Source organism: Lagopus muta, chromosome 4 (genome assembly GCF_023343835.1).
Source record: "Lagopus muta isolate bLagMut1 chromosome 4, bLagMut1 primary, whole genome shotgun sequence".
Classification (NCBI taxonomy): Eukaryota; Metazoa; Chordata; class Aves; order Galliformes; family Phasianidae; genus Lagopus; species Lagopus muta.
Genome location: NC_064436.1, coordinates 45,747,009 through 45,770,959, shown reverse-complemented (window position 1 = coordinate 45,770,959; position 23,951 = coordinate 45,747,009). Strand labels below are relative to the sequence as shown.

General features: G+C 40.0%; 1 protein-coding gene across 3 annotated transcripts in view; it reads left to right on the top strand.

The window, feature by feature from the left end:
- The window catches only part of PDGFRA (platelet derived growth factor receptor alpha), a 34,354-nt gene extending 10,921 nt beyond the window's left edge, over positions 1–23,433 (top strand). For 2 of the 3 annotated variants that reach the window (XM_048943185.1, XM_048943184.1), the window contains exons 4-23: positions 18–281; positions 517–647; positions 2,297–2,468; positions 2,572–2,761; positions 3,277–3,392; positions 3,878–4,004; positions 4,958–5,151; positions 5,587–5,681; positions 5,783–5,915; positions 9,931–10,035; positions 10,758–10,868; positions 11,130–11,283; positions 12,607–12,773; positions 13,871–13,986; positions 14,568–14,690; positions 15,281–15,392; positions 17,416–17,515; positions 17,636–17,741; positions 18,404–18,639; positions 20,085–23,433. In XM_048943185.1, coding sequence (XP_048799142.1) covers positions 18–281; positions 517–647; positions 2,297–2,468; positions 2,572–2,761; positions 3,277–3,392; positions 3,878–4,004; positions 4,958–5,151; positions 5,587–5,681; positions 5,783–5,915; positions 9,931–10,035; positions 10,758–10,868; positions 11,130–11,283; positions 12,607–12,773; positions 13,871–13,986; positions 14,568–14,690; positions 15,281–15,392; positions 17,416–17,515; positions 17,636–17,741; positions 18,404–18,639; positions 20,085–20,232 — 2,900 coding nt within the window. In that variant the 3' untranslated portion in view covers positions 20,233–23,433. The remainder of the gene's footprint in view (positions 1–17; positions 282–516; positions 648–2,296; positions 2,469–2,571; positions 2,762–3,276; positions 3,393–3,877; positions 4,005–4,957; positions 5,152–5,586; positions 5,682–5,782; positions 5,916–9,930; positions 10,036–10,757; positions 10,869–11,129; positions 11,284–12,606; positions 12,774–13,870; positions 13,987–14,567; positions 14,691–15,280; positions 15,393–17,415; positions 17,516–17,635; positions 17,742–18,403; positions 18,640–20,084) is intronic. The other variant, XM_048943186.1, reaches the window with a different exon arrangement.
- Positions 23,434–23,951: the final 518 nt, after the last annotated feature.

The window sequence follows — 23,951 nt, the reverse complement described above, 5'->3', positions numbered from 1 at the left end:
CTTCTTATTTCTTACAGATCCAGACATGCCTTTTGTTCCTTCCTTACCAGAAGATCAGTTCATCCTAGTAGAAGAAGGTGATCCCACCGTTATCCCTTGTCGGACAAGTGACCCAAGTGCTGAAGTGACTTTAGTTAACAGTTTAGACAAGCCCGTCTATGCTTTCTACGACAGCAAACAAGGCTTCGTAGGGAACTTCCTTGCAGGACCATACACATGCAAAACAATGGTTAAAGGCATGGAGTTCAAGTCCGATGAGTTCCTCATCTATATTTTAAGAGGTATTTATTTATTTTCATTTGGAAAAAAAAAAAAGAAATAGCCTGAGAAATAATGTGTAGGCCAGTTCCTTTCTCATATATAAGAGCTATATTAGCACTAGCATCATGGGGTTATATCATATATTTCTCTGATACTCCTTGCTCCTGCAGGTGTATTGATAGTCACTTTTAGTTCCCAGCTCGCTTAGCAATTGCATAACTTTAAACTAAATTTGCACTCTCTCTCTTCTCTTAGCTACTTCACAGCTGCCGGTTGAAATTGAAGCTCTGAAAACTGTCTACAAAACAGGCGAGACCATCGTAGTGACTTGTGTGGTCTTTGACAATGAGGTGGTTAATTTACAGTGGAATTATCCAGGGAAAGTGGTAAATCTCTAACTTTTTTTGTTTGTTTGTTTGTATGTTTATAGTTACTTATTAGGAAGAAGGTGGGGTTGGAAATAATTCCTGCTCTGAATGAGGGCAGCTGAGGAAAGAAAAACAAAGTAATTTATTTTACTTTCAGGGTACCACAGAAGAAAGCAGTATCAAAAGTTAGAGTGTTGTTAGCAAGTATGCAAAGCACGAGAGGAAGGTGAGGTGTGACTGGGAGCCCATGTGCAGAGGGAGGAATGCTGCCTCTCAGGTCTTGTGCTAGCTCAGAAAAAGAAATGTTGTGGAAATAGAAAGATCTAGGAACGTGTCAGACATCTGCACATAGTGCTACTGCTGAGGGTGTGAATCTCTAAAATAGCTCTCTTAAATCCTGGATTCTTCAGCATAATATAGGATGATGGGGAATCAAGTTCAGAGCCTTCGTTGCATCTTGTGCCAGCGTAAATTAAATGATTCTTACAGTCAATGTAATTACTCACTAAAGAGAACTTCCAAACAAAAAAAAAAGAACACATGAGAAAGACGTTGTAAGAAAGTCTTAAAACTTTGGGACAACCTCAGAACTCTTCAAACCTGCTTAACATCTTGTATAATCAATGGATATCAAGATGTTACAACACAAAACAAGAGAGTCAGGTGAAGTGGACTATGATAACAAGAGAGAATAAATGGAAGGCTTACCACTATGTTAGGCTCACCACAAAACACCAGAAGGAGGGATCTCCAGATGAGATCCTTCCCCACTGGTAGCCGGCTCTTAAATAGGTCTAGGAGGGGTGGATTGCCTTCACCTGTGCTCCTCTGGCTGACTCATGACTCGCTTCAGGTGATCAATCAGAGGTTCAGGCTGTTACTCAGCAGTTCCCATACACATCTTTATTCAGTGAAATTTGGTTAGCGTCCCTGTCAGTGGAGAATTCCACAGCATCCCATATAAAAATCTGGTAACTCAGGGCATGGAGCAGTAGAAATGACTTGTGATCCCAAATGGCAGCTTTTATTTGAGTACGTTAAGATGCCAAAAGAAAAAATGATTTTAGATATTGTTCTGTTTTCTACGTTAAGCATTAAAGCCTCTGCTATATGCCATCTTTCAAAACTATCTGCAAAATGTTTTTTATTCTAGCCTCTCGTGGTTGACCATTCTCCCCATCCTTACTCTTGCAGGATTCTTCTCTTACCAATAAATTATTCTTGTTTTGAGAACAGGGAGGACAAAGCGTCTAATAAATGGTTACTTTTTTGTCTGGTGGAGGGAAAAATCTTCACCCTTCTTTAGGCAAATTAAAGAAAGAAAATTCATAAAATGTCCTTCAGCTTTTCTATCCGAGGAGAAAGTAGCAGAATCAGTGAAATGCACTTTCATGCTTCTCACCCAAAGTTTGCATGGTATTTTGTTTCATATCGACAAAATATGAGCTCTAAATCTCCTCATTGGTCTGTGGCTGCCCCCAGAAGGATATTGTTTCTATAGACAGACCTTTTATGCCTGTGGCTTCAAGATATATCCCTGATTGAATAAACAATTCTTCTGACCTACAAGGTTTAGACAGTTGCTCTTGCTCCAGTGGCATCATAAATCCTCAATTTTCAGCTTATTTACTTAAGTAAGGTTTTTTTTTTCCTTCTCCAAACTACAGAAAGAAAAAGGTCTGATAAAACTTGATGATATCAAAGTCCCATCGCAGAAGTTGGTTTACACGTTGACCATTCCTGACGCCTCAGTGAAAGACACAGGGGATTATGAATGTACTGCTCGACATGCAACCAAGGAGGTTAAGGAAAATAAGAAAGTAGTCATTACAGTTCATGGTATAGTCTGATTTCAGTGTCCAAAAATTATTAATGTGTTAGAAAACACTCTTCTTGAAAAATGCTGCGCAGCATTGTTCATGCATGGCTTTTTTATTTTCAGACAAAGGGTTCATTCATCTAGAGCCTCAGTTTAGCCCTTTGGAAGCTGTCAATCTACATGAAGTCAAAAATTTTGTCGTCGATGTGCAGGCGTACCCCGCTCCAAAAATGTACTGGTTGAAGGATAATGTGACTCTGATTGAAAATCTTACTGAGATTGTTACTAGTTCAAACAGGGTCCAGGAAACACGGTAAAAATTCTCTTATGAATCTTACTTTGCCACGTTGGCTTGAGAGTTTCTCCTCTAGAAATCTGAGAACTTCTGCTTTCTCTTTCCACTGCAGTTTGTTGCTTCTTCCTCAATAACATTTAAAAATCCTGTGTTTTCTGCTCTAAAGGGTAATGCTTAATAGCATTAACATCTCCAAACCATACAAATCTTGGATTCTGGGTACTAACCCTCTTCAGTTCCTGCAAAAAATCTTCACTCCAATAATCTTTTGCTATTTCCAGAAAAATCACAGTCTTCGTTGGAACCAAGCAGAATATAATAATGCCCACTTCTTTGTTGGTTGTGTTTTGATAACTATTTACTGTTTGAACAATGATTTTAGTGCAAAGGCATGCCAGAAATGCTGAGTGTCAGCACATTATAATATCCATGTATCCAGATTATATGTTGCACTGAAGTAGATTTTTTATGCCTGCTTTAAACAACAAAATATAAGCATACAAAAGTACAAACCAGAACTCCCATTTCTGCAGGTTTCAAAGTGTACTAAAATTGATCCGGGCCAAGGAAGAAGACAGTGGGTACTATACTTTGGTTGCTGAAAATGAAGATGAGATTAAGAGATACACGTTCTCGTTACTAATACAAGGTAAGGGCTCCCAAAGCCTTGCTCACCAGAACTGGTGGGCCACAGCACAAACTTGATCCACTTACTCAACAATGAGTACTGGATTGCCTGAGCTGTGGAGATAAGAGAAGTGTGAACTGGGGTTTCTGGAACAGTGCATGTGTGCTGAGTCCTCACAGCTCTTGTACTCTAATCCTGGCTTTGACTTCTGCACTGGCCTTGTGCCAGAAAGAAACTTTATCCTCCATCTAAGTTATTCCAGCTGACAGCGGGAACGATAACTCATTTAGCATGACATGAGGACGTGGCATACACACAGCACTTTCTTTTCATGGCTCTAGCCTGGGATACCCCATGTTCCTCAGCAGACAGGGATCTCCTGGCCAAGTGGCTCTAGCTGCCACTAAGTGGTCAGACAAACAATACCTGCCCTGCTTTGTTTGAGAGTCCAGGCTGCTTTTTTAGACTCTCTTGAATGTTTTAACAAATTCCTGACTCCTTTCCAGTTCCAGCCTTGATCTTAGACCTCATGGACGACCACCAAGGCTCTGCTGGCAGGCAGACAGTGAGGTGCTTGGCTGAAGGGACCCCGCTTCCTGATGTGGAATGGCTGGTTTGCAAGGACATTAAAAAGTAAGAAGAGGAGCTTTATCTAAAACATGACTGCTTTATTCTTGGCTAGCTTAACATTATTAGTTATCATACCATGTTTTCCTCATCAAGGGCTAGTAAGCCATAATTCTAATGTCTTTTCAGAGACACATTGCTTACATTTTGAGAGGTTTTCAGTACCCTTCCTAGTGATTATGTGAAATAGAAGAATACACAGTGCATCCATTTAACTTTGGTAAAAGCTTTCAGTTCATTAATTGAATGTAGTAGATCTTAAAGGTACCTGTCCCTCCATTCTGAGGGCTCCTGCTACTTCACAGGTACCTCAGATCCCTGATTAACATTCTTGCATGCTTCTAAATTTTCAATCAAACAATTTCCCCCCAGATTATAATTGTCACCTTCAAAGTGTTCTAGACATATGTAGTGATCATTCCTGGCTTTGCTGGTCTACACTGTTTCCTTCTGTAGCTGCTAGGAGCTGTTGAGCTCTCTCTGGGAGGCTGTGTATGCCAAGGAGAAGGAGACTAAACATGGAAGGAGTCTAGGAGCCCTGGGACCTCCATCCCGTGTGCTCCACTCCCACTGCACTAAAATCTCCTCCTGCCACCTGGGACAGTCATCCTCTTAGCCCTGCCACAGGAAGCCTTGTATGGCATGAAGGATTCAGGTAGAAGTAGAGATCCATCCACTGCTGTAACTCTACAGGATACCTAGTATCATCAAAATCTATCTCTGCTGGACCCACTGGGCTACATGATCAAATTTTCAAAGTATCAGCAATAGTTAGTACCAGAAGGCTGATAATTCCAATGGGAGAACGATGCAGGCTTTTCACAAAGGTGGTCTTAAGCATCCCTGCTCATTAAAATTATAATTGATAGAAGAAAGGCATAGGAGAAGATGATTCCTATTGTGGTGACTCTTTATCCACACCTACACCCTATGCATGTTTCCACTGTTACTCTCTGCAGATGCAGCAATGACACTTCCTGGACTCTTCTGACTAACAATATCTCTGATATACACATGGAAGCCCACATGGATGAGAAGAATATGGTGGAAAGCCAGGTGACCTTCCAGAAGGTAGAGGAAACCCTGGCTGTGAGATGTGTAGCAAGAAACGACCTTGGTGCTGTTACTCGGGAACTGAAACTTGTGGCTCCCAGTGAGTTTGCTTTGTCCTTCTGTAAGATTACAGCAGCCAGCTTCACCTCTCGTTAGCGCACTTCATTTTAGTTTAAGATTTCATTTCATTTAATTTCATTTAAGAAAGTTTAGTAGATAAAAACATAAACTGCTGCAAATAAAAATAAATGAAAATGGATTTTATTCACCCAGAAACATCTGAGAATGAGGCATTTTACAGGTCTTTATGGGATATCTGATTCATTTTATCATTTTATTATGAGTGGCTGTTCTTCTAAACAAAGAAGACTGTAGCTCTGAGAGGCTCAGTGAGGCTTAACAGTCACCAGCCCAGGTGCTATTTCCACATCTGTAGGACATGGGAACTAGAAAGGTGTGGGAGATGGGTATCTTATACATGCGTCATGCTTTCATGGCTCAGGAGGAAAATATGGCCTGTCTTTTTACTCCACAGCCTTGCGATCAGAACTGACAGTGGCTGCTGCCGTCTTAGTACTGTTGGTGATTGTGATAATTTCACTGATTGTCCTGGTCATCATCTGGAAACAGGTAATCTAGAAAGAAGTATTTCAGTTTGGACGCTGAGCCCAGTTGGGTTTTGATCTCAAGTCAGACATAAGGCTAATGATCACATTCAATATGCTTTGCAGAAGCCGAGGTATGAGATAAGATGGAGAGTCATTGAGTCTATCAGCCCTGATGGGCATGAATACATTTATGTGGACCCAATGCAGCTACCTTATGACTCCAGATGGGAGTTTCCTCGAGATGGGTTAGTGCTTGGTAAGTTTCCTCATGGCCATGAAGCCCAGAATCTCTCTTTATCTGTTTCCATTGTTTTCCTTCCACATCCCCTTCTTCTGCATTGGTGTCAGCCTCGAGCAACTCGTGTAAGTGTTTTCTACACCTTCATTCCAGCACTGCAGTGCTCCAGATGTTCAGTGCCCATCTCAACATGACTTAAGGGTCCTTGCCAGGGTTAAATTCCAGCTCCAACAGTCACTGCTGCTAAGACACTCAGAAGAAGTGAATCAGTATTTTTAATTTGCAAGACATTTATGTTTATGTGGAGAGGCCAAGGGAAACCTGCAAGTAGTTATATAATTTTATTAGAAATATTTTTAAAATTATTAATTCATGATGTGCATGTATAATTGCTGAGTAACTGCATAATGTGTTTTTGTGGCTAGTGCCCTTCTTCCTTCCTCCTTTGCTTTCTTGTTTTGTTGTCCCTGCTTTAGAGTTCATGCAGAATTCAGCTGACTGGCCTGATTTGTCATTTATATCAGTCGAAACTGTAGTGATTATAAAATTTTAATGTTCTATCTAGAGAGTGCTTTAACTGCACAAATCAGCCCTCTCTTGGAGGTGTCTGTGCATCAAGCTGCATACAAAAAAATGCAGAAGAGAACTGAAGGGAGAGTTTTTGTTCGATGTTGTTTACAGAATACATTCCTCTGCTGTCATTCTCCTTGCTCCACCACAGAGAAAGAATTGATGCTAATTCTTAAAAGAAGAGGCACAATTTTTTCTGGTTCAGGAATGACTTCCTTTGATTCAATTCATGTTGCTAATTGAAAACTAGGAGAGGGTGAATATTTAATGGAATTATTTTATTACAATTCAGACTTTAATTATCTGCCTAAATTGTCAGATCTGAGTTAACAGACGACTGCTGTGACTGTCTACCTCTGACTCATGAGCATCAGTCTCCTTCAGTGCTTTCCTGTTCTCAAGTACATTCATGACAGTCAGAGCTTTGAACTTGGTTGCTACTTGTCCTGCTAGCAAACAGGACTGCTCAAGCATTCTTCTTGACATGGTTAACATTTCTCTGCTGGCAGTTTTGCCTTTTTAAATGTTTCCTATCAGGCTGATGGGGACCTGTTTTGTTTCTAAATCTGGTAATTCTGGTCTATGTGGGTTTTCCCTTATTGAAGTGGAAGATGGCAGCAAAAGAATCACACCTTTAACTCAGGGAGGCTCTGAAGGAGGATGAAAAAACATTTTGGCTCATTCAGATGAGTGCTTCCCACTCTAGCTGAGTAAGCCAGCTGGTGTCTATTTGTGTATATGGTTTTTCTTTTTTTTTTTTTCCAGCTACTAGTGCCTGGAGTGTAGAGCAGCATGAAATGCCAACTCTGAACATTGGCTCGCTGGAGTTACCATTAATAAATTAGAGTTACATTGCACATTTCCCTTTGCTATCTCCTTTCCACTAAGTGTGTAATACTCTGTTATTTAAAACACCCAGCAACCAGCACAGGACTAGGGGATGTGCAACAACAAGAAATTGGATAATGCAGTGAGCTGCTTGTGTGCCATTCTCCCTGGTACTGCTGAGAAGCAGTGAGGTCCCTGCGGGACATCCTCCTTCAGCTGACGAGGCAGAGGCCAGGGCCCTTTGAGGAAAGGGACCTGAGTGCTGTGGGATCTCAGGGTTTTGGGATGGCAGTAGAGGCTGCAGAGTTGCTTCCATCACTTCCTAACAACTCCCCCTTTTGTCACAGTGGACTTCATAAAATGAAATGTTGGTCTAATAGAATCAGACCCATCTCTATTTGCAGCTTGCAAAAGGCAAGTTAAGGTTCAAGGTTTATCACATTTAGGGATGTGGTACCTAATTTCTCATGAGTCTGGAAGCTGGGTATGGGTTATAAAGCTTGTTTGGCCTTTGGTATTTGTCAAGAAAGTTATGGGTCAGTATGGGGTGAATCCAAGTTTAATTGTAGCCAAAGAACAGTCTGGTCAAGAAAACCGTGTTTGGGACTTCATCTTTGTAGGTGTGTCCTCTCAGAAATATGGAACCTTTGTGCTTGTCTCAGCAGACATTGCAGACCTGGGCAGAGGCTGGGCTGAAATTAGCTCTCATCCCGAGTGCGGTTCCTCTAGAAGCTTCAGGAGCTTGGCAGTGATGCTGTCTGCACAGTCCCTCTGTCACAGAGAAGCAGTCCTGTTCCTCCAGCAGGCAGATCCCAGTCGTGCCTTTCTATTAAGAATAATAAATACACAATTTAATTTTGGTCTTTGCTGAAGGCCTTGACATCCAGAATGTAATGGAGCTGGTTGCATTACAGATGCCTCCAACTTGTAAGCAGTCAGCTCCCACCTGGCTCTGAATTTCAAGTGTAGAACAGATGGGATGTGCGTCGAGAGGGGTGAAAAGGGGAATAACAGCAAAGCTCCCTGCCACTCCGGAAGCACTCCCCCTGCCTCTGAATGCACTCAGGCTGGGCTGAGGGACGGGAGGGAGATGTGTGTCTCATGGTTTGGGGAGAAATTGGCTCGTGAAGACAGGAAGATCAAGGAGCATCAGCAAACGCGATCACTTTCTGAAGGGCTGCATCCTGCCATGTGGCTTCCAGATTTTCAGGCTGAAAAATTTCAGGGGCCAAATTTCAGGTTGTTTGAATTAGTCTGAAATTTAGTGGGAAGATTTCTCACATCCTGACTGACTGGAAAGAATAACTTGGAGCACAGGAATCTTGAGAAGAAACAGCATGGTTTTCGTGTGCATGACAAACTACACTGTCATGATCTTGGAGAAGTTCTTAGTTGTAACTCATCTAAGCGCACACCATTTCTTGTGCTTGGTAACGATGTAGATATTTATTTTTGGCTGGAAACTTTTTCCCTAAAGAGTGTATGCAATAAAAGTATGGGCTGTAGCCTTAGGATAACAGAAACATGTGGTATTGCATGCCATATAACACGTTCAGATGCGTAAAAGGCAGAAAGTTCAAAATGCAAGTGAACATCATAGACAAAATGCCATTTATCTCCATAGTAAAAAGCCCTATATAGTCTCCTCATGTTGGAAGTTAAAAAAAAAAAAAGAAAGAGCTCATTGGGAATATGAAAATGTCCTGGCATCTGGAGCTCATACAGGGGTTTGTTCACTGAATAGACGTTGCCTTAATGAACTTGCTGTCCAATATGGAATCAATGAATTATAGTATTTTGTACTATGTTTGTGCACTTCATACTTCTTTAGAATTCTGCTCAATCTATACACAATTTTTCTGCATGCTGCATCCATAATAGAAGACAGGATATAATAATCAAAACTTTTTGTCTAAATTGATTTGTGGGAAGAGTAAATATGTATAAACATTAGCTGTTTCATCATAGCACTTGGAAATTTGCAATAAAATTTATTCGACCAGATGAAACACACTTGTACATTAAACTTCAGAGGAGTTTCCCTCATATGTGATCAATATGTATTTCAGCTTCCTTCAGATTACTGATGGTCTTGCTTGTCTATTCCTAAATGTTCTGCTGATTCCCTTCAGCCTGTCTTACTGGTAGCTGTATCAGCATCAATATAGTAACCTAAAACCACAGCTGGAGAGCCTAGTTCAGATCTGAAGTGAAGGCCACAACTGTGCTGTAGTCGGATACCAACTGAGGCAAGTTTAGGTATAGGAAGTTCAATGCTTAGGGAGGGTGAGGGTAGAATGGCAGAATAAGGGACAAATCTGTATGAACTGCACAGTTTCTCAGAGTTCTTCTCCTGCAAGATCCCACATGTAGATGTGCTTCTAATGCTTGCTTACTTGCTTTTATTTAGGAACTGTACTTAATTTCTTTAAAATATATTTGCATTTTCTGTTTAACGACATCACATATTATTTTATTATTATTATTATTATTATTATTATTATTATTATTATTATTATTAACATCAGTGTTCTGTCTAAGTGAGTGAACTCATAGCCCGAAGAGGAACAGCAGCAGAAAATGAGGCTAATTGCTGTTACACACTGGAATAAAAAATGCTCTTTCTCATGTTCAGGTCGAATCCTTGGTTCTGGTGCATTCGGAAAAGTGGTGGAAGGGACAGCATATGGACTGAGTCGTTCTCAACCAGTGATGAAAGTAGCTGTGAAAATGCTGAAACGTAAGTTATCACCATTCCATTTTCTATTCTAGTTGGTGCATGTTCCCATTACATTATTTGAGCACTGCCTGTGGATAAATAGCTTCTCCATATCTGAACCTTCAAATCTACCTGCAGTGTGGAGCAGGTTTGTACCGGTTGCTCAAGAACCATGAGGAACTTTCTAGTGCTGAAAAAAGCAGCTTGCAAAGTGCCCCTGTGCTACACAGGCAATCTAATATACCCCTGGAAAAGGGCAAATAGACTGGGTCAGCTCTAGAGATAGATCAAATAAGTCCTCTTTCCTGATGGATATCTGAAGCCCTTTTGTTACTTACAATGCTTCTTAACCAGGACATTTTACTTTCCTCCTCCTACCTTTTGTATCTTCTGCTCCATAGAAGAGGTCTCCATCAGCAGAGCTGATGGTCATTCATTAGGTGTTCAAGAACCATCTTCAAGAATCGTGGTACTTAGGGATATGGTTTAGTGGGCAAAATTGATGGTAAGTGGATGGTTGGACTAGATGATCTTAGAGATCTTTTTCAACCTTAATGATTCTATGATTCTATGACTTATGACTCTTCCTCCAAGTCTTAAGAAGTCCTATTGTCAAGAAAAGGACACAGTCTTCTTCAAGAAATCATTTTAGAAATGCTCTTTGAGGCAAGCAAAGAGAGATCAATTGTTATTGTGAAGATGGTGGTTGCTTTCACTCAGAGGCAGGTGTACTTTTTCAACAGCTACGGCTAGATCCAGTGAAAAACAGGCACTCATGTCTGAACTGAAGATAATGACACATCTTGGGCCCCACCTGAATATTGTGAACCTGCTTGGAGCTTGTACAAAATCAGGTGGGTTTGGCTGATTAAACGGATGCTTGTTGTGGAGCTATCATTCACAGTTTAACAATCACACAAATATCAAATGAGATTGACCTCAGCATTAAATATAAATGAATATAGATTTCACAAGCCTACTTGTTATTTGGCAGTCGTAATTTAATAAATAGAAATGTATTAACTGTAGTAATCTTCATGTTTTATATTTGATTTTCTGTTGTCTTTGGGAGCTGTCATTTTTGAAAGATGCATTATTTTGCCTTATTTCATCAGGTCCTATTTACATAATCACTGAATACTGCTTTTATGGTGATTTGGTGAACTATCTGCACAAGAACAGGGACAACTTCCTCAGTCGACATCCAGAGAAACCAAAGAAAGATCTGGATATCTTTGGGATGAACCCAGCTGATGAAAGCACAAGAAGGTGGGAAAGAGGGGAAAAAAATGTATGACCTACAACGTAAGGAATAGCATTACTAACTCTTATTCCTTTCCTTTCATTCCTTGATTTGGAGCTCTCCCTAATTCATCTCAGTGGGCTTTTGTTCATCAGTACTGTTAGACCTAAAAAGATTTCAGTGGCTTCTGTGCAATATGCCTGACGTGCATCCTAGATCCATGTTTCCTCTGTGCAGATGCCCACAGCCCCAGGACCACTGCATGTTCTCCATAGGCACAGCTGCTTACAGCCTTCCTTCTAAACAAGATACACGGGAAAACACAACACACAGATTTGCAGACCTTTTAAACAAATTTCACTCTGCCCAAAGTAGTGTGAAAGATACACGGATTTAGAGGAAAAAACATATTTATAGGAAAACAGTAGCCCTGCACCTGCCTTGTTCCAGCATGTCTGGAGCACACAGTCAATGTCGTCTCTCCATTCTCTCTTCCCTATCTATCCTGAGGTCCCAAAGCATGTTTCCATTAAGAAAGCACAGCCCAGTGTTGCTCCTTTCTGTATAGATGTCCTTTTGTCTCTGTCCATCCAAGTATTACAGGTAGAGCACAGCTATCTGATTTCCTTTTTTCCTATTTGGGAATTTTTCACTGTTTAAAACTCCTTTCCGTCAAATAATGTGACGGAGCTTGCTATCTGTATTTAAGTGTTCTTCTTTATCTACCAATGGTCTAGCTAGTTTCAGTGTATTGCTTTGAGCAGCTTTTGCCAGATGATGGTGGAGGAAGCTTGTCATTATGCATTAAACAATCAAGCAATGCCATAACATCAGCCAGGATTAAGAAGGAGTCAGAAATTCCTTCAAAAAACCACACTGGCAAATAGACCAACTGACAGTAGCCAAGTCCATCTGGGACTATTCTTCTAAGCATGGCTTTGCTCAGCTTGACTGGGTTTGATGCAAACTGCGTGAATGAATAAATTGATCTGTCTTTTTGAACTCATTGAACTAAATGCCCTATGTAGTAATAGCTGAGTTCAGTGAGATTGCTGGAAGTTAGACAAGATATGTCTATATACCTGACTGATGACAAAAGGACAAGTTTGAAGCACTTATATAGGTTCAACTACTGTAGTCTGTGGTAATGTGTGTGTGATAATACATTGCTGTGTTGTAATGAAGGATTATTATGTGTGTTCCCTATCAATAAATCAGCTCTTAAACCCTTGTGTTTCTTAGCAATGCAACTGTGTGTCCTAAAAACTATCAGAACATAGGATGCTGTGGCAGGGAAGCCACCTTCCTTGATAGCTGATACAACTGCTTTTTTTTTAATATAATTTCAGCTATGTGATTTTATCATTTGAAAACACTGGAGAATACATGGACATGAAACAAGCTGATACAACTCAGTATGTGCCAATGCTGGAAAGGAAAGAGGGATCTAAATACTCTGATATTCAGAGATCTGTGTATGATCGACCTGCTTCATATAAGAAGAAGTCTTTGTCAGGTAACGTAGAGTTGTCCTATTTGCATGCATCACTAAAACAAATAAACATGTCTGATTTTTGCCACTTGTGACATGGCTGTAAACTACTCAACTGTGTTCTGCATATGAGTATCAACTATAAGCTAAAAGCTGGTGCCTTATGATTCTGTGATTTTGTGACTGTCAGCGTGCTCTGGTGGCACTGCATGCTGCTGGGGCAATTTGTTTGCTTCTGTACTGAAGTGCTTAGGGGCCATATTCTGCAGTGGGGCTGCAGACATTCTTTGGAGGCAGTGGTTTCATTAGTCTTGTAGTCTGCAAGATTTTGAGCAGTAGGAATGAACAACAATAACGGTAATTTATATTGCTCTGTTTCCACTTACATTTCACATTAACTGGCACCAAATGTGCAACAATCCCAAATACTTTCCTGGATTATGTAATGAGGATAATGAATACATCCTATTCCCTGTTCCTTTTCTCAGAATCTAAATATGCTTTACTTAAAAATAGGCACAGTCACTTCTGGCCCCAGGAACTGAAGCATATCCAGCCCCAGATTTACATGGCAGACTAATGTACTCGTATTGTGCTCTAGGACAGTAGGGATAAATGAATCACAGAATCATGACTGTTTTTTTGCCGACATCTTTCATAAAAAATATAAGATTAGTTGCCATAGAATTCCTGATTGTTTTTGCTGGTATTGGATCTGTTCCAGTGAATACTCGTTGGGAAATACAGCAGTGTTCAGAAAGTGTAAGTGGATAGGAATGTATGCGTATGCAAAAAAACCTGGTGTTTTTGAACCATACACTGAGTATTATAAACAACCTGTGTAGCACTTCAGTGAGCCTTTTAAATTTCTTTTTTTTCCTGCAATTTTGTGGGAAAAATATGCAGACAGGAGAAAAAACAAAAGTTACATTTAACACTAAAAGCAGTATATGTCAGCAACTGATGCAGACATCAGCATTGGTTAGTTACTGTGAAGATTGTTTTGGTCATGGCAGCCTGTTACAGTTGTCAGCTCAGAATCATTTCAGGTAAAGGAAATGGATGCTGCTTTCACACTTTGCAGCACAAATGTATATATACTTTTCTCTGTTTCTCAATAGATTCAGAAGTAAAAAACCTTCTTTCAGATGACAGTTCGGAGGGTCTGAGCCTACTGGATTTGCTAAGCTTCACCTACCAGGTTGCACGGGGAATGGAATTCTTGGCTTCTAAAAATGTAAGTAAATAAAACAGTAAGTAAAAATGCAAGAAATGTCCAAATGTCTCAACTATGGGTTTCAGTTTAGATTCTGAAAACAAATACAAAATAATCATGTTTTGGGGTTCTAACCAGCTTTTTAACTTACCTGGAGACTGAGACTGCCATGATTTGAGAAATAAAAGCAAAATCCTCTTCCTCGTTTTCAGCCTGTGTCATTGGTAAAGTCAGGGTTATAGGTCAGTGATGGATCTCAGCAGGGTCTAGGTGGAGGATCCATCCAAGCACAGGCCAGTGTGGTGCAAGCGCGATCTATCATTAGCACACCATGGGTTGAGAGGACAGGCATCACTTTTGCATCCTACCCACTGTTGTAAATGCACACGAGCCCCCTCTATTCCTGAGGACTCATGCCTCCATGACTCTATTAGAGGACAATATTGGTGCCTGTGCAGTAGAAGAAGGTTAAGGACTGTAGGAGAAGTTAAGACTGTGCCCAGAAAGCGAACATGATCTGGGTGTTTTCAGAGAGCTTTGGAAGTGAAACAGCCCTCTAGGAATTAGCACTTCCTTGAAAGACTTAATTTCTCTCCATGCAGTGCGTGCACCGTGACTTGGCAGCTCGTAATGTCCTTCTGGCTCAAGGCAAAATTGTGAAGATCTGTGACTTTGGGTTGGCTAGAGACATCATGCATGATTCCAACTACGTCTCCAAGGGCAGCGTATGTATTTCTTAATCCCCTGAGCTTTGCTTTAACTGCAGTGAGAAGTGTCAGCCTTAAATGCCGGTTAGCAGTATTGGTTACACTAATTAACTGCTGAGACGAGCACTCTCAAGAACAATTTTTCTTCAGTTCATTAATTCTTGTGACTTTCCTAAGATTGCTTGAAAGCTGGAAAGCTCTTTGGCCTCACTTAGCGCTTCACAGGCTTACATTTTAACTGGCAAGTTTTGTGAGTGGATAAATTAAGGATCTGTCACTATGTAGAGTAGTAACACATCCATCAATGACATATCAGATCTAGATCATCAGTGCCACCCTTTGCATTATATCTCCAATCAGCCTAGTCATTTGCTAGTGAGAAAATGAATACAGTTGTAGTTTAATAAACTCTTGTGCGGAGCAGAGTAGTGTTGCTTCTAATCCTGATATCTCCTTGTGAAATGGAATTAAAAATACGTACTAGCCACATTCACAAGTTTTTCTTATTAAAGAGAAGCTAATCCCGACTGTCAAACAACAGTTGTAACAGGAAGCATTTCTTTAATGACTAATCTATGTGGTTTGGGGTTTCTTTCTTTCTGCTACAGACCTTCCTTCCAGTAAAATGGATGGCACCTGAAAGCATTTTTGACAATCTGTACACAACATTAAGTGATGTCTGGTCTTATGGTATTCTGCTGTGGGAAATATTTTCTCTTGGTATGTACTGTGAACACTTTCTTACATGTTGTAATTAATTTTTTTTTCAGTCCAAGCTATTCTACATACAGCGTTTCAAATCCTGCAGTAGGAATATAGGTGTGAAATCAACTTTTAGTTTCTTCTACATGAGGTTTCAAGTGCCAGCATTAAGTTTGAAGATGTCCCTATTCTCCAAAAGATTTGGTTTTATTTATTTATTCATTTATTTACTTTTGCAAGGTTTTGTGTGGGTTTTTTTTGTTGTTGTTGTTTTTTGTTTTTGTTTTTGCAAGCTTGGTTTTTTTTTGACAGAAAATTGAAAGCAGAGAGTGAAAAGCTTCTGTGGAAAAATATTGGTGCCAGGATGGAATTTCTGGCCAAACTGTGGAGGAATGAACTTCCTCATGCATCAGGGTGCCTTGGCTGCATCTCAGCCGAGTGGCTATTTAGAAGCAATCTCTTTGTATATGTTTCAAACGATCCCATCTAAGCCCCATTACAGAATGAAAACAAAATGTCAATCTTCTAGGACACTGATTTCTCATTTCCAGGTCAGCACCATTCTCACAGTTGGTTTATGGCAGCGTAAAGTGGTTATGACAGTGTTTAGCAATTACAGACAATATACATTTCCCAGCTGGGAGCAGCCTGGCTCTCGACTCAGGCTGATTAATTAGCCTCCTGGGCGGGTGGCTGGCCTGCTTCAGTAAGTGTGCTTTGCCCAGATTTACTTTGAGAAGAATTAATCATGCCTGTATGTATCTGCTACTGCCCCATGGCAACCCCAAGCCTAACATTATTTTCTAGAATAAGTTGTTATAGAGCTGCTTCTCAAAAACAGCATTTGCACTGCTATTTATAGTATTGATAACTGCAATCTCTGGGCATCACAGTACCCTATAAATATCCATTCACAAGCATCACTGGGGTCACAGAAGTGCTATTTAGATGGGGAACTGAAGCACAACTAAGTCTGTGCTTATTGTCTTACTAGTAAGGTAGGGTCTAAAGCCTATTTTTAGGTGAAAACCTTGCTTTTGAAAAGGAGGTCTTTGGAGTAAACATTACAGCATGCATGCCTGCACCTGGGAAAGCCCACTCTTTCTTGAAAAGTGAAACATACACAAGCGACTTGCTCAAAATAGCATGGGAAGACAGTGGCAGAGCATGACCTCAAGTCTGCCAGATGCAGGCTGACCACCTGATCTGGGTATCATGCAACCTCTGTGTTCAGTCAATACTCTTCAGAAACACTGCAAAGGGATTTTTTTTTTTTTAAGTGGTACCAGCCTCAGTCTTTTCTAGACAATGTTTCACTTCAGAGCATACCAGAAATACCTTGCAGCTGATGCAATACAACGTACTTCAGTTATTTATGTCAGCTTTGGTTTAGTTTCATTAATTTTGATGTCATGTCAAACTTTGGTCTGAGCAGCTAGTAAGTATTTGGGGACGCTATCTGGGGACCACTCAGCTTCCCCAGTGAAAAGTCAGTATTGCAATTTTATGATCAGGTTCCACTTTAGAGCCACTTGACGTTGCAAGCAGTGAATTGCAAAGCTCCAGTTCTGTACAAGTAATCCCTCATTGGAAGAAAAGAATATTTCATACATGAAGGCACACGTGCCTGCCAACAGCTTCCAGGCTTGTTTAATACTGTTTTTAAAGTTCTTATCTCACACCACAAAACATAAAATGATCAAAAACTGGAATAACTATATGAGCCTCTGAACAGTTCTCAAAAAGATTTTTAAAACCATTGCATCTTACCCTTCTAGGCTCATAGACATCCTCAACACTCTCTGAAATTTAAAATTTGTCCCATCAGAGTATTAACCAGACAATTGAATTGTCCGTTTTCTCCAAGTGAGCATCTTTATATAGTTCAGCAAACACTAGCTGGTTGGTATTTGTGGATTTGCAAACATTTTTATTATCATAAGCTGTGGTTTATTTCAAGGCTGCAAATATTAACACAATGTAAAATAATATTTTTAAATTCAGTTTCATATAGTGTTTTTTTCTTCTGTTTTATCTGCAGGTGGCACACCATATCCTGGCATGATGGTTGACTCCACTTTCTACAATAAGATAAAGAGTGGCTACCGAATGGCAAAACCTGATCATGCAACCAATGAAGTGTACGTGCGTATTTGGCTTTCCCATGTCTGGCCAGCCTCTGGACAATTTTGCCTTTTGTTTTTGCCTGATAGCTTGTTTTCCTTCCCAGTTGATTAAATTGTTTTCCATCTTATCTGTAGGTATGAGATCATGGTAAAGTGCTGGAACAGTGAACCAGAGAAAAGACCTTCATTTTACCATTTGAGTGAAATCGTGGAGAGTTTGTTGCCTGGAGAGTACAAAAAGGTCTGTATTTTGTGCATGTTTTTAGAGGGAAATGTGACTGTTGGTCCAGCCATCAGAGCCATGAACACTGGACTGACACATCCTAACCTGTATGAGTTACATGATGCAGGCAGAGGCATTACATGTTCTGGGGAAAGGAAGCTGAGGTTATCGAGAAAAGCAATTTTGCAGTTTTATTCAGTGATATCCTACCAACTCCATGTTTCTAGCAAAGCATGTTTTTTTAAAAATATATTTGCACAGAATTTTCTAGGCAGTGAAAGTATTCCAGAAAAGGGACTATATATTGCCCATATGTAGAATTTCTCCCCCTCCCTCTTCCGATAGAAGTTTGAGTTTGGATTCAAATTTCTACTGCTTCTGGAAAAGCTTTGCCTGCTACATCATTTGGTGTTCCATTTCCCAGTCTGCCCTTCCTTCTTTCTCCACCTCTGTGTCACATCTGCTTGTCTCCTCTGTGTTGCCACACTCATTCCTGTATCTTCTAAAACCAACTTGTCACTTAGAACTCTCAGTAACTTGGTGGTGCTGGGCTTTTACATCCAGTGTTGCAGACTCATTGAGCAAATGTTTTGGGGGTTAATGAATCATAGCTACGCAGCTGAAGAAAGGTGGTCTTAGTGAATAACATCTAATGAGGTTGTTGATACGAATATTTTCAGAGCTACGAGAAGATTCACCTGGACTTCCTGAAAAGCGACCACCCAGCTGTCACTCGAATGAGAGGGGACTGTGACAATGCTTACATTGGTGTCACCTACAAGAACGAAGACAAGTTAAAGGATAGAGAGAGCGGATTTGATGAGCAGAGGCTGAGCGCTGACAGTGGGTACATCATCCCCCTGCCTGACATTGACCCTGTTTCTGAAGATGAGCTTGGCAAAAGGAACAGGCACAGGTGAGTACAGTTTGCAAATCAGGTAGCCCATGGTCACCTTTCTGGGTCGTGTTTGGTGACATGCATTAATACTATTTAGAATCCTACTCGTTTGGTGACATACATTGATACTTTTTAGAATCGTACTCCACAGTTCATTTCCTAGGCTCTGCTGCAGTTATGCATTAGGAAGGTTCTTTAAAGTATGGCAGTGGTACTGGCCTTAATGTTTCCAATGTGAAATACCTCATTTTGGCTCTTCTGTGACTGCCAGAGGAAGGCAACTGCTAACTTGGCCAAGCCACAGCGACTGTCTGATGCCTCAGTTGGCACTTTTTACATCACATTTTACATCACATTTGCCTCTACAGCTCAATGACTTTGAACCAGGGGAGGTTTAGGTTGGGTATCAGGAAAAGCTTATTTACAGAAAGGGTTGTTAAGCACTGGAATAGGCTCCCCGGGGAGCTGGTTGAGTGACCATCCCTGGACGTGTTTAGAAACCGTTTGGATGTGTTGCTCAGGGACAGGATTTAGCTGAGGGTTGTTAGTTAAGGTAGTATGTTTTGGTTGCGGTTGGATTTGATGATCTTTAAGGTCTTTTCCAATCTGAGCAATTCTATGATTCTATGATTCTGTGATTCCAGTTTGAAGGGACTGAAGTTCACCAGCTTTAAAATTCAGGATAAGTTTTTTTTTTTTCATTATCATCTGTAATATTTTTTCATAACAGTATATCCAGAAATTTTTATTGCTTCCTTATCAGCTTATATGAATGATTTCACCAAAGCACAGCTGCATATAACCTCCACTGTAAATGGCAGTGGCTTAATTCAGTACTTCCTTTTCAGCAGCTTTATACATAGGTCACTCCAAAAGTAATGTCTCCTATTTATTTCCATAAAAACTACAATAGATACAAAGAGAACAATATCACTATTTGACACAGCACAGTCTCAGCTACAAAACACTGTTTTTCAACATAGTTATCACCATTAGCATGCATTTTTGTCAGTAATGAGCTAGAGCTTGCATGCCACACACTGGAAATTTTTGCACTATTTTGAATGGTGGGACAAATGAAGTTTCTAAGGAACACTAACCAGATTAAGATTTATTACCTCTATCTGTAATTCTTTGTATTATCTTACTGTCTACTGCTTTTATTGTTATCTGTTGTCAATCAACTTAATCTACTGTCCCAGCACTGTTGTAATGATATTCTTCTAATGAGTCAGAAAGTGCTTGGAGGTACATATGAACAACTTCCTCCTATGAATTTCCAGGTGGTTCATTACCCTTGAGATACAAGATGTGTTGCATCCTAGGAAACATGGTCAGAGTAAGATTATGTCATGCATCAGAAAGCAAGTGTAGATGTGGTGTTCAGTTCAGTTCATAAATTGGGGTACTTACTTGGTGCCTTTTAATGTGTATTTTAGCTCTGAGATCTTTGTCTCTTCCAGTTCACAGACATCTGAAGAAAGTGCCATTGAAACTGGTTCCAGTAGCTCTACTTTTATCAAGAGAGAGGACGAGACCATTGAGGACATTGACATGATGGATGACATCGGGATTGACTCCTCGGATCTGGTAGAGGACAGCTTCCTGTAATCCCAGACACCTTCTAACTGCACATCAGGAAGCTTACCGTGCTGTCTACAGACTTCTGCTACACAGAGAAAACCACTTCATTGCAATGTCAAGGATGTGAAGAGAAGATGGATTTGTATGGAGAGATGCCCAGTGACGGGCAAAGGAATCAGCCTGAGAATGAAAGAGAGAGAGCTGTCAAAGATGGATTTTTTTAGTGTTGCTTCTTGCAGTACTTTATGAGCATCTCAGCATTGTTTGCCATTCCAACTGGTAGAGGATGACGGAAAGGCCATAAACAGACTAGTTTTGTGTTTCAAGGGCATTCCTATGACTTTGATGGATAGAATTTCCACTGCAGCAATACTTCATCATTGTAATTATGTAAATAACTATCAGCTCAAGGATCTTTTGAGGTGCACATTGAACACACTCATGGATTTTAGAAGAGATCACCCATGAATTTTGTGTGCTTCTTCCCTCAATCTCAGTGTCAGCTGCTGTTGAACTATCATGTGAATTGAAGAACATGCGAAAACCACTTTTGGACCAAGAAGGTCTGAAACCACAAAAAACTGACCGGTACTACAAAACATGTTACTTTTTAACATTAATGCAAGGGGAATAATAATAATAATAATAATTAAAACCAGTCTATAATAGGTGTTAGAAACCTAGTAAGTCTTTATTAACTATAGAAGATAGCTGTTTTCATGATAACACTACTACTGTTTTCCGTAACATGAAGCCTGTATTTTATAATTCATTGTCCTTCAGTAAAAGCACAGTCACAAGAAACATTATTAAGTACAAGGAGAAAAATTACGGCCTGAAAATTTGATGAAACAACCTTTATCAGGCCCTGTAGAGTATGATAATTACTCTGACTAGCTAAAATGACTTTTATAAGGAAAAGAAATTACATCCCGTAATATACTAAGATTTAGTTTTCTATTTTGAATAGAGCAGCTTTTCTAATCAGATGTACTAGAAGCAATTATTGTCCTCCAATTAAATGAACTTCTAAGCATTCAAAAATTTTTTTTAAATTTAAATTTATGCCAGATTTCCAGGATTTTGGAGAGTGGAAGATTATGATAAACCACCAGCAACATCCCACTGTTAGCGTTCCAAAGTTTCTCAAAAGAAATCTTATTCCACAATTAGGTATGAAAAATCATTTTTATTTTTGAACAGCTCAAGGAAAAAAGACATCTCTCCCAGCCTTGAACTCCAGATTATAAAAAGCAGAAATAGTTCTGCAACAAGTATCCTTGTCTTAGTTTTGAAGTTTAAACAGAAAACTGAATATTATCTTTGCAAACTCTAACTACAAATAATAATTGCCTTCAAGTGTGCTTTCTGGATGAAGGTGCATGAAAACAAACCTGCTCTCAGCTTGCAATAGTTATTTTTTGACACCACTTACAAGAGCAAAATATTATGATTACTGCTATCACTGTTATTGATATTTTATGTTTTGGAAGACTTACATGTGAGAGAAAGGTACACCACTGCAAAGGGCCCCATCCTTTCTGGTGCTCATCTTTCGAACTTAACTAATTCAGCGCAACGAGTGCCTAACAGGACGCGCTCAGCATCTGGCATGGCAGAACCAATGCAAATGTGGTACAAACTCATCCCTGCATTGCAGTATTTTTCCTAGGAAGTATGAAAGATGGACCACCAGCAATTGACAACACACGCTACCTGGATCTGAATAACAAACTAAACTTTACCATGAAATGTCGCTAAGGAAAGCTACACAGCTCCCCATCACTTCATTCGTGGATGGTTGTGGATTGAAGAATAATAAATGTAATACTGTCATTTCTACAGGCAACTAATTTTGGCTCTGAGTTTCAAAAATGTCACCTGGCTGCGGCCACATGCAAATGTCCTGCAGATGTGGAAACGTGACCTGAAGTGAGGCACCTGCATTTTCAGCCCTGGTGATGTCTGACAATCATAACAAACCATGAGAATGACATGTCCTCCTTTCTCTGCAGTCAACAGACCAATACGGAGTGTCTTTCTGAGCTCCGTGTGGGGACAACTGTGAAATATAAAGACTCTTGATATAGCCTGGACACACAAGATGGTATAAAGTCCCTTTCCAGTTATTAACTATAAATTGAGGAAACACAAATTGTCTATTGGATATCCCAGATATCTGAATGGCCACTTGAGACCACACATGCCTTAATTTGCATGTGTAGTCATTACAACTGCATGCTCAAATTAGGCAAGCAATTTCACCTGCATTTTTGCACATGGCCAAGTGTTCTTTGGGGTTTGAAAATCAGGCTTGGCATGTTTTACCATACCAGTTACTAGAATACAAGGACATTTTCCCATGGTCTCCCCTTCCTCTCACTGATTTCATTCTATATTGCACAACATACATTGGGGCTAGACCCAAATGGTGGATGTGAACCAGAGCCTTCTCACTTTATGATGAATGGTAGAGTTAATTTTCTATCCGCTCATGAGTGTTTGCGTACCTATTGCAAGAGTCTAGCCAAACCCAGTTCATTTCAGGGTGGAATCCAATAAACCTGCCTATAAACTGGAATGAGAGGCAGAGACAGAGTGGGGTTTATTAGAGAGGGAGAAGTGGGAGGATATGATTCCTTTAGTTTTACAGTATTTTCAGTATTACCAACATTTTAGTTTACGGCTTAATTTTTGAGAAGCCACTGGAAAACATATTCCCAAATCTTACTCTAGGGTAATTATGTAACGACAATCAGTGTTAGCCTATCACAGCATTTGATTTGGAGTGGCCAACCGATTCCTTACAGTGTGGTCTGCAGCTTGTACAAAATGGTCCTAATACATGGAGAAGGACGTGAGATATGGTGATGTTATACATCAATATGTATATAAGTATTTTTATATAGACTTTTAGAATACTGCCAAAACATTTATGACAGCTATATCACTGCCTTTGTTTATATTTTTTTTTACTGTGATATATTCCACAGGCACGTTAACTGTTGCACTTTGAATGTCCAAAAGTTATATTTTAGAATAATAAAAAAGGAAGTGTTTTCAAAATGGTGGCTGTTGTGAAATATTTGAAGAAGGGCAAACTAGCCTGAGTGATGGTAGGCACAAAATGTATTACAAAATGCCCCTGTTGATATTTTGTCTTTGAAAAATCAAATCCTGTAAATTAAGATCTCTATATTTCAATAAATGATATATAATTTAAGGATATGTGAGAGGTCTATACTCACTTATTGAAAGATTGTTATAAGAGATCATTCTTGCTTGCTTTTTTTTTTTTTTTTTTTTTTTTGCTGCCTGAGATTTTGGGTTAGTAGAGTGCTCTGCCAAGTCATCAGGCAGCAAGGACAGTTCCCTGACCCCTTCTGTTGTGCACAGTGAGGAACTGCCAATGAGCAGGTAACTTAACCAGTGAATTCCGTCCATGTGAAGCCCCTTTGACCCCAAACTGTGGTAGGTTTAGTACTCCACTGACTGATGTCTGAGCTCTCCACAAAAGATAAAATTGTTCTGGGTTCAGCACTGGTAGGTGTTCTGGTAGGTTCAATGCCGCCTGTCTGCACATGCTGGGGAAAGGGGTGCGTGGGATGCAAAAGACAGCACGTGTCATGTATCTCCTATATATGCTCTGCTTCTTCTGATACAGGTGTATAAGAGGTTTTATGCAAAGGTTGTTTTTAACAAGGGTCTAAAGCTGCCTTATGTCAGCCTTTAGTCTAAAGCTCTTG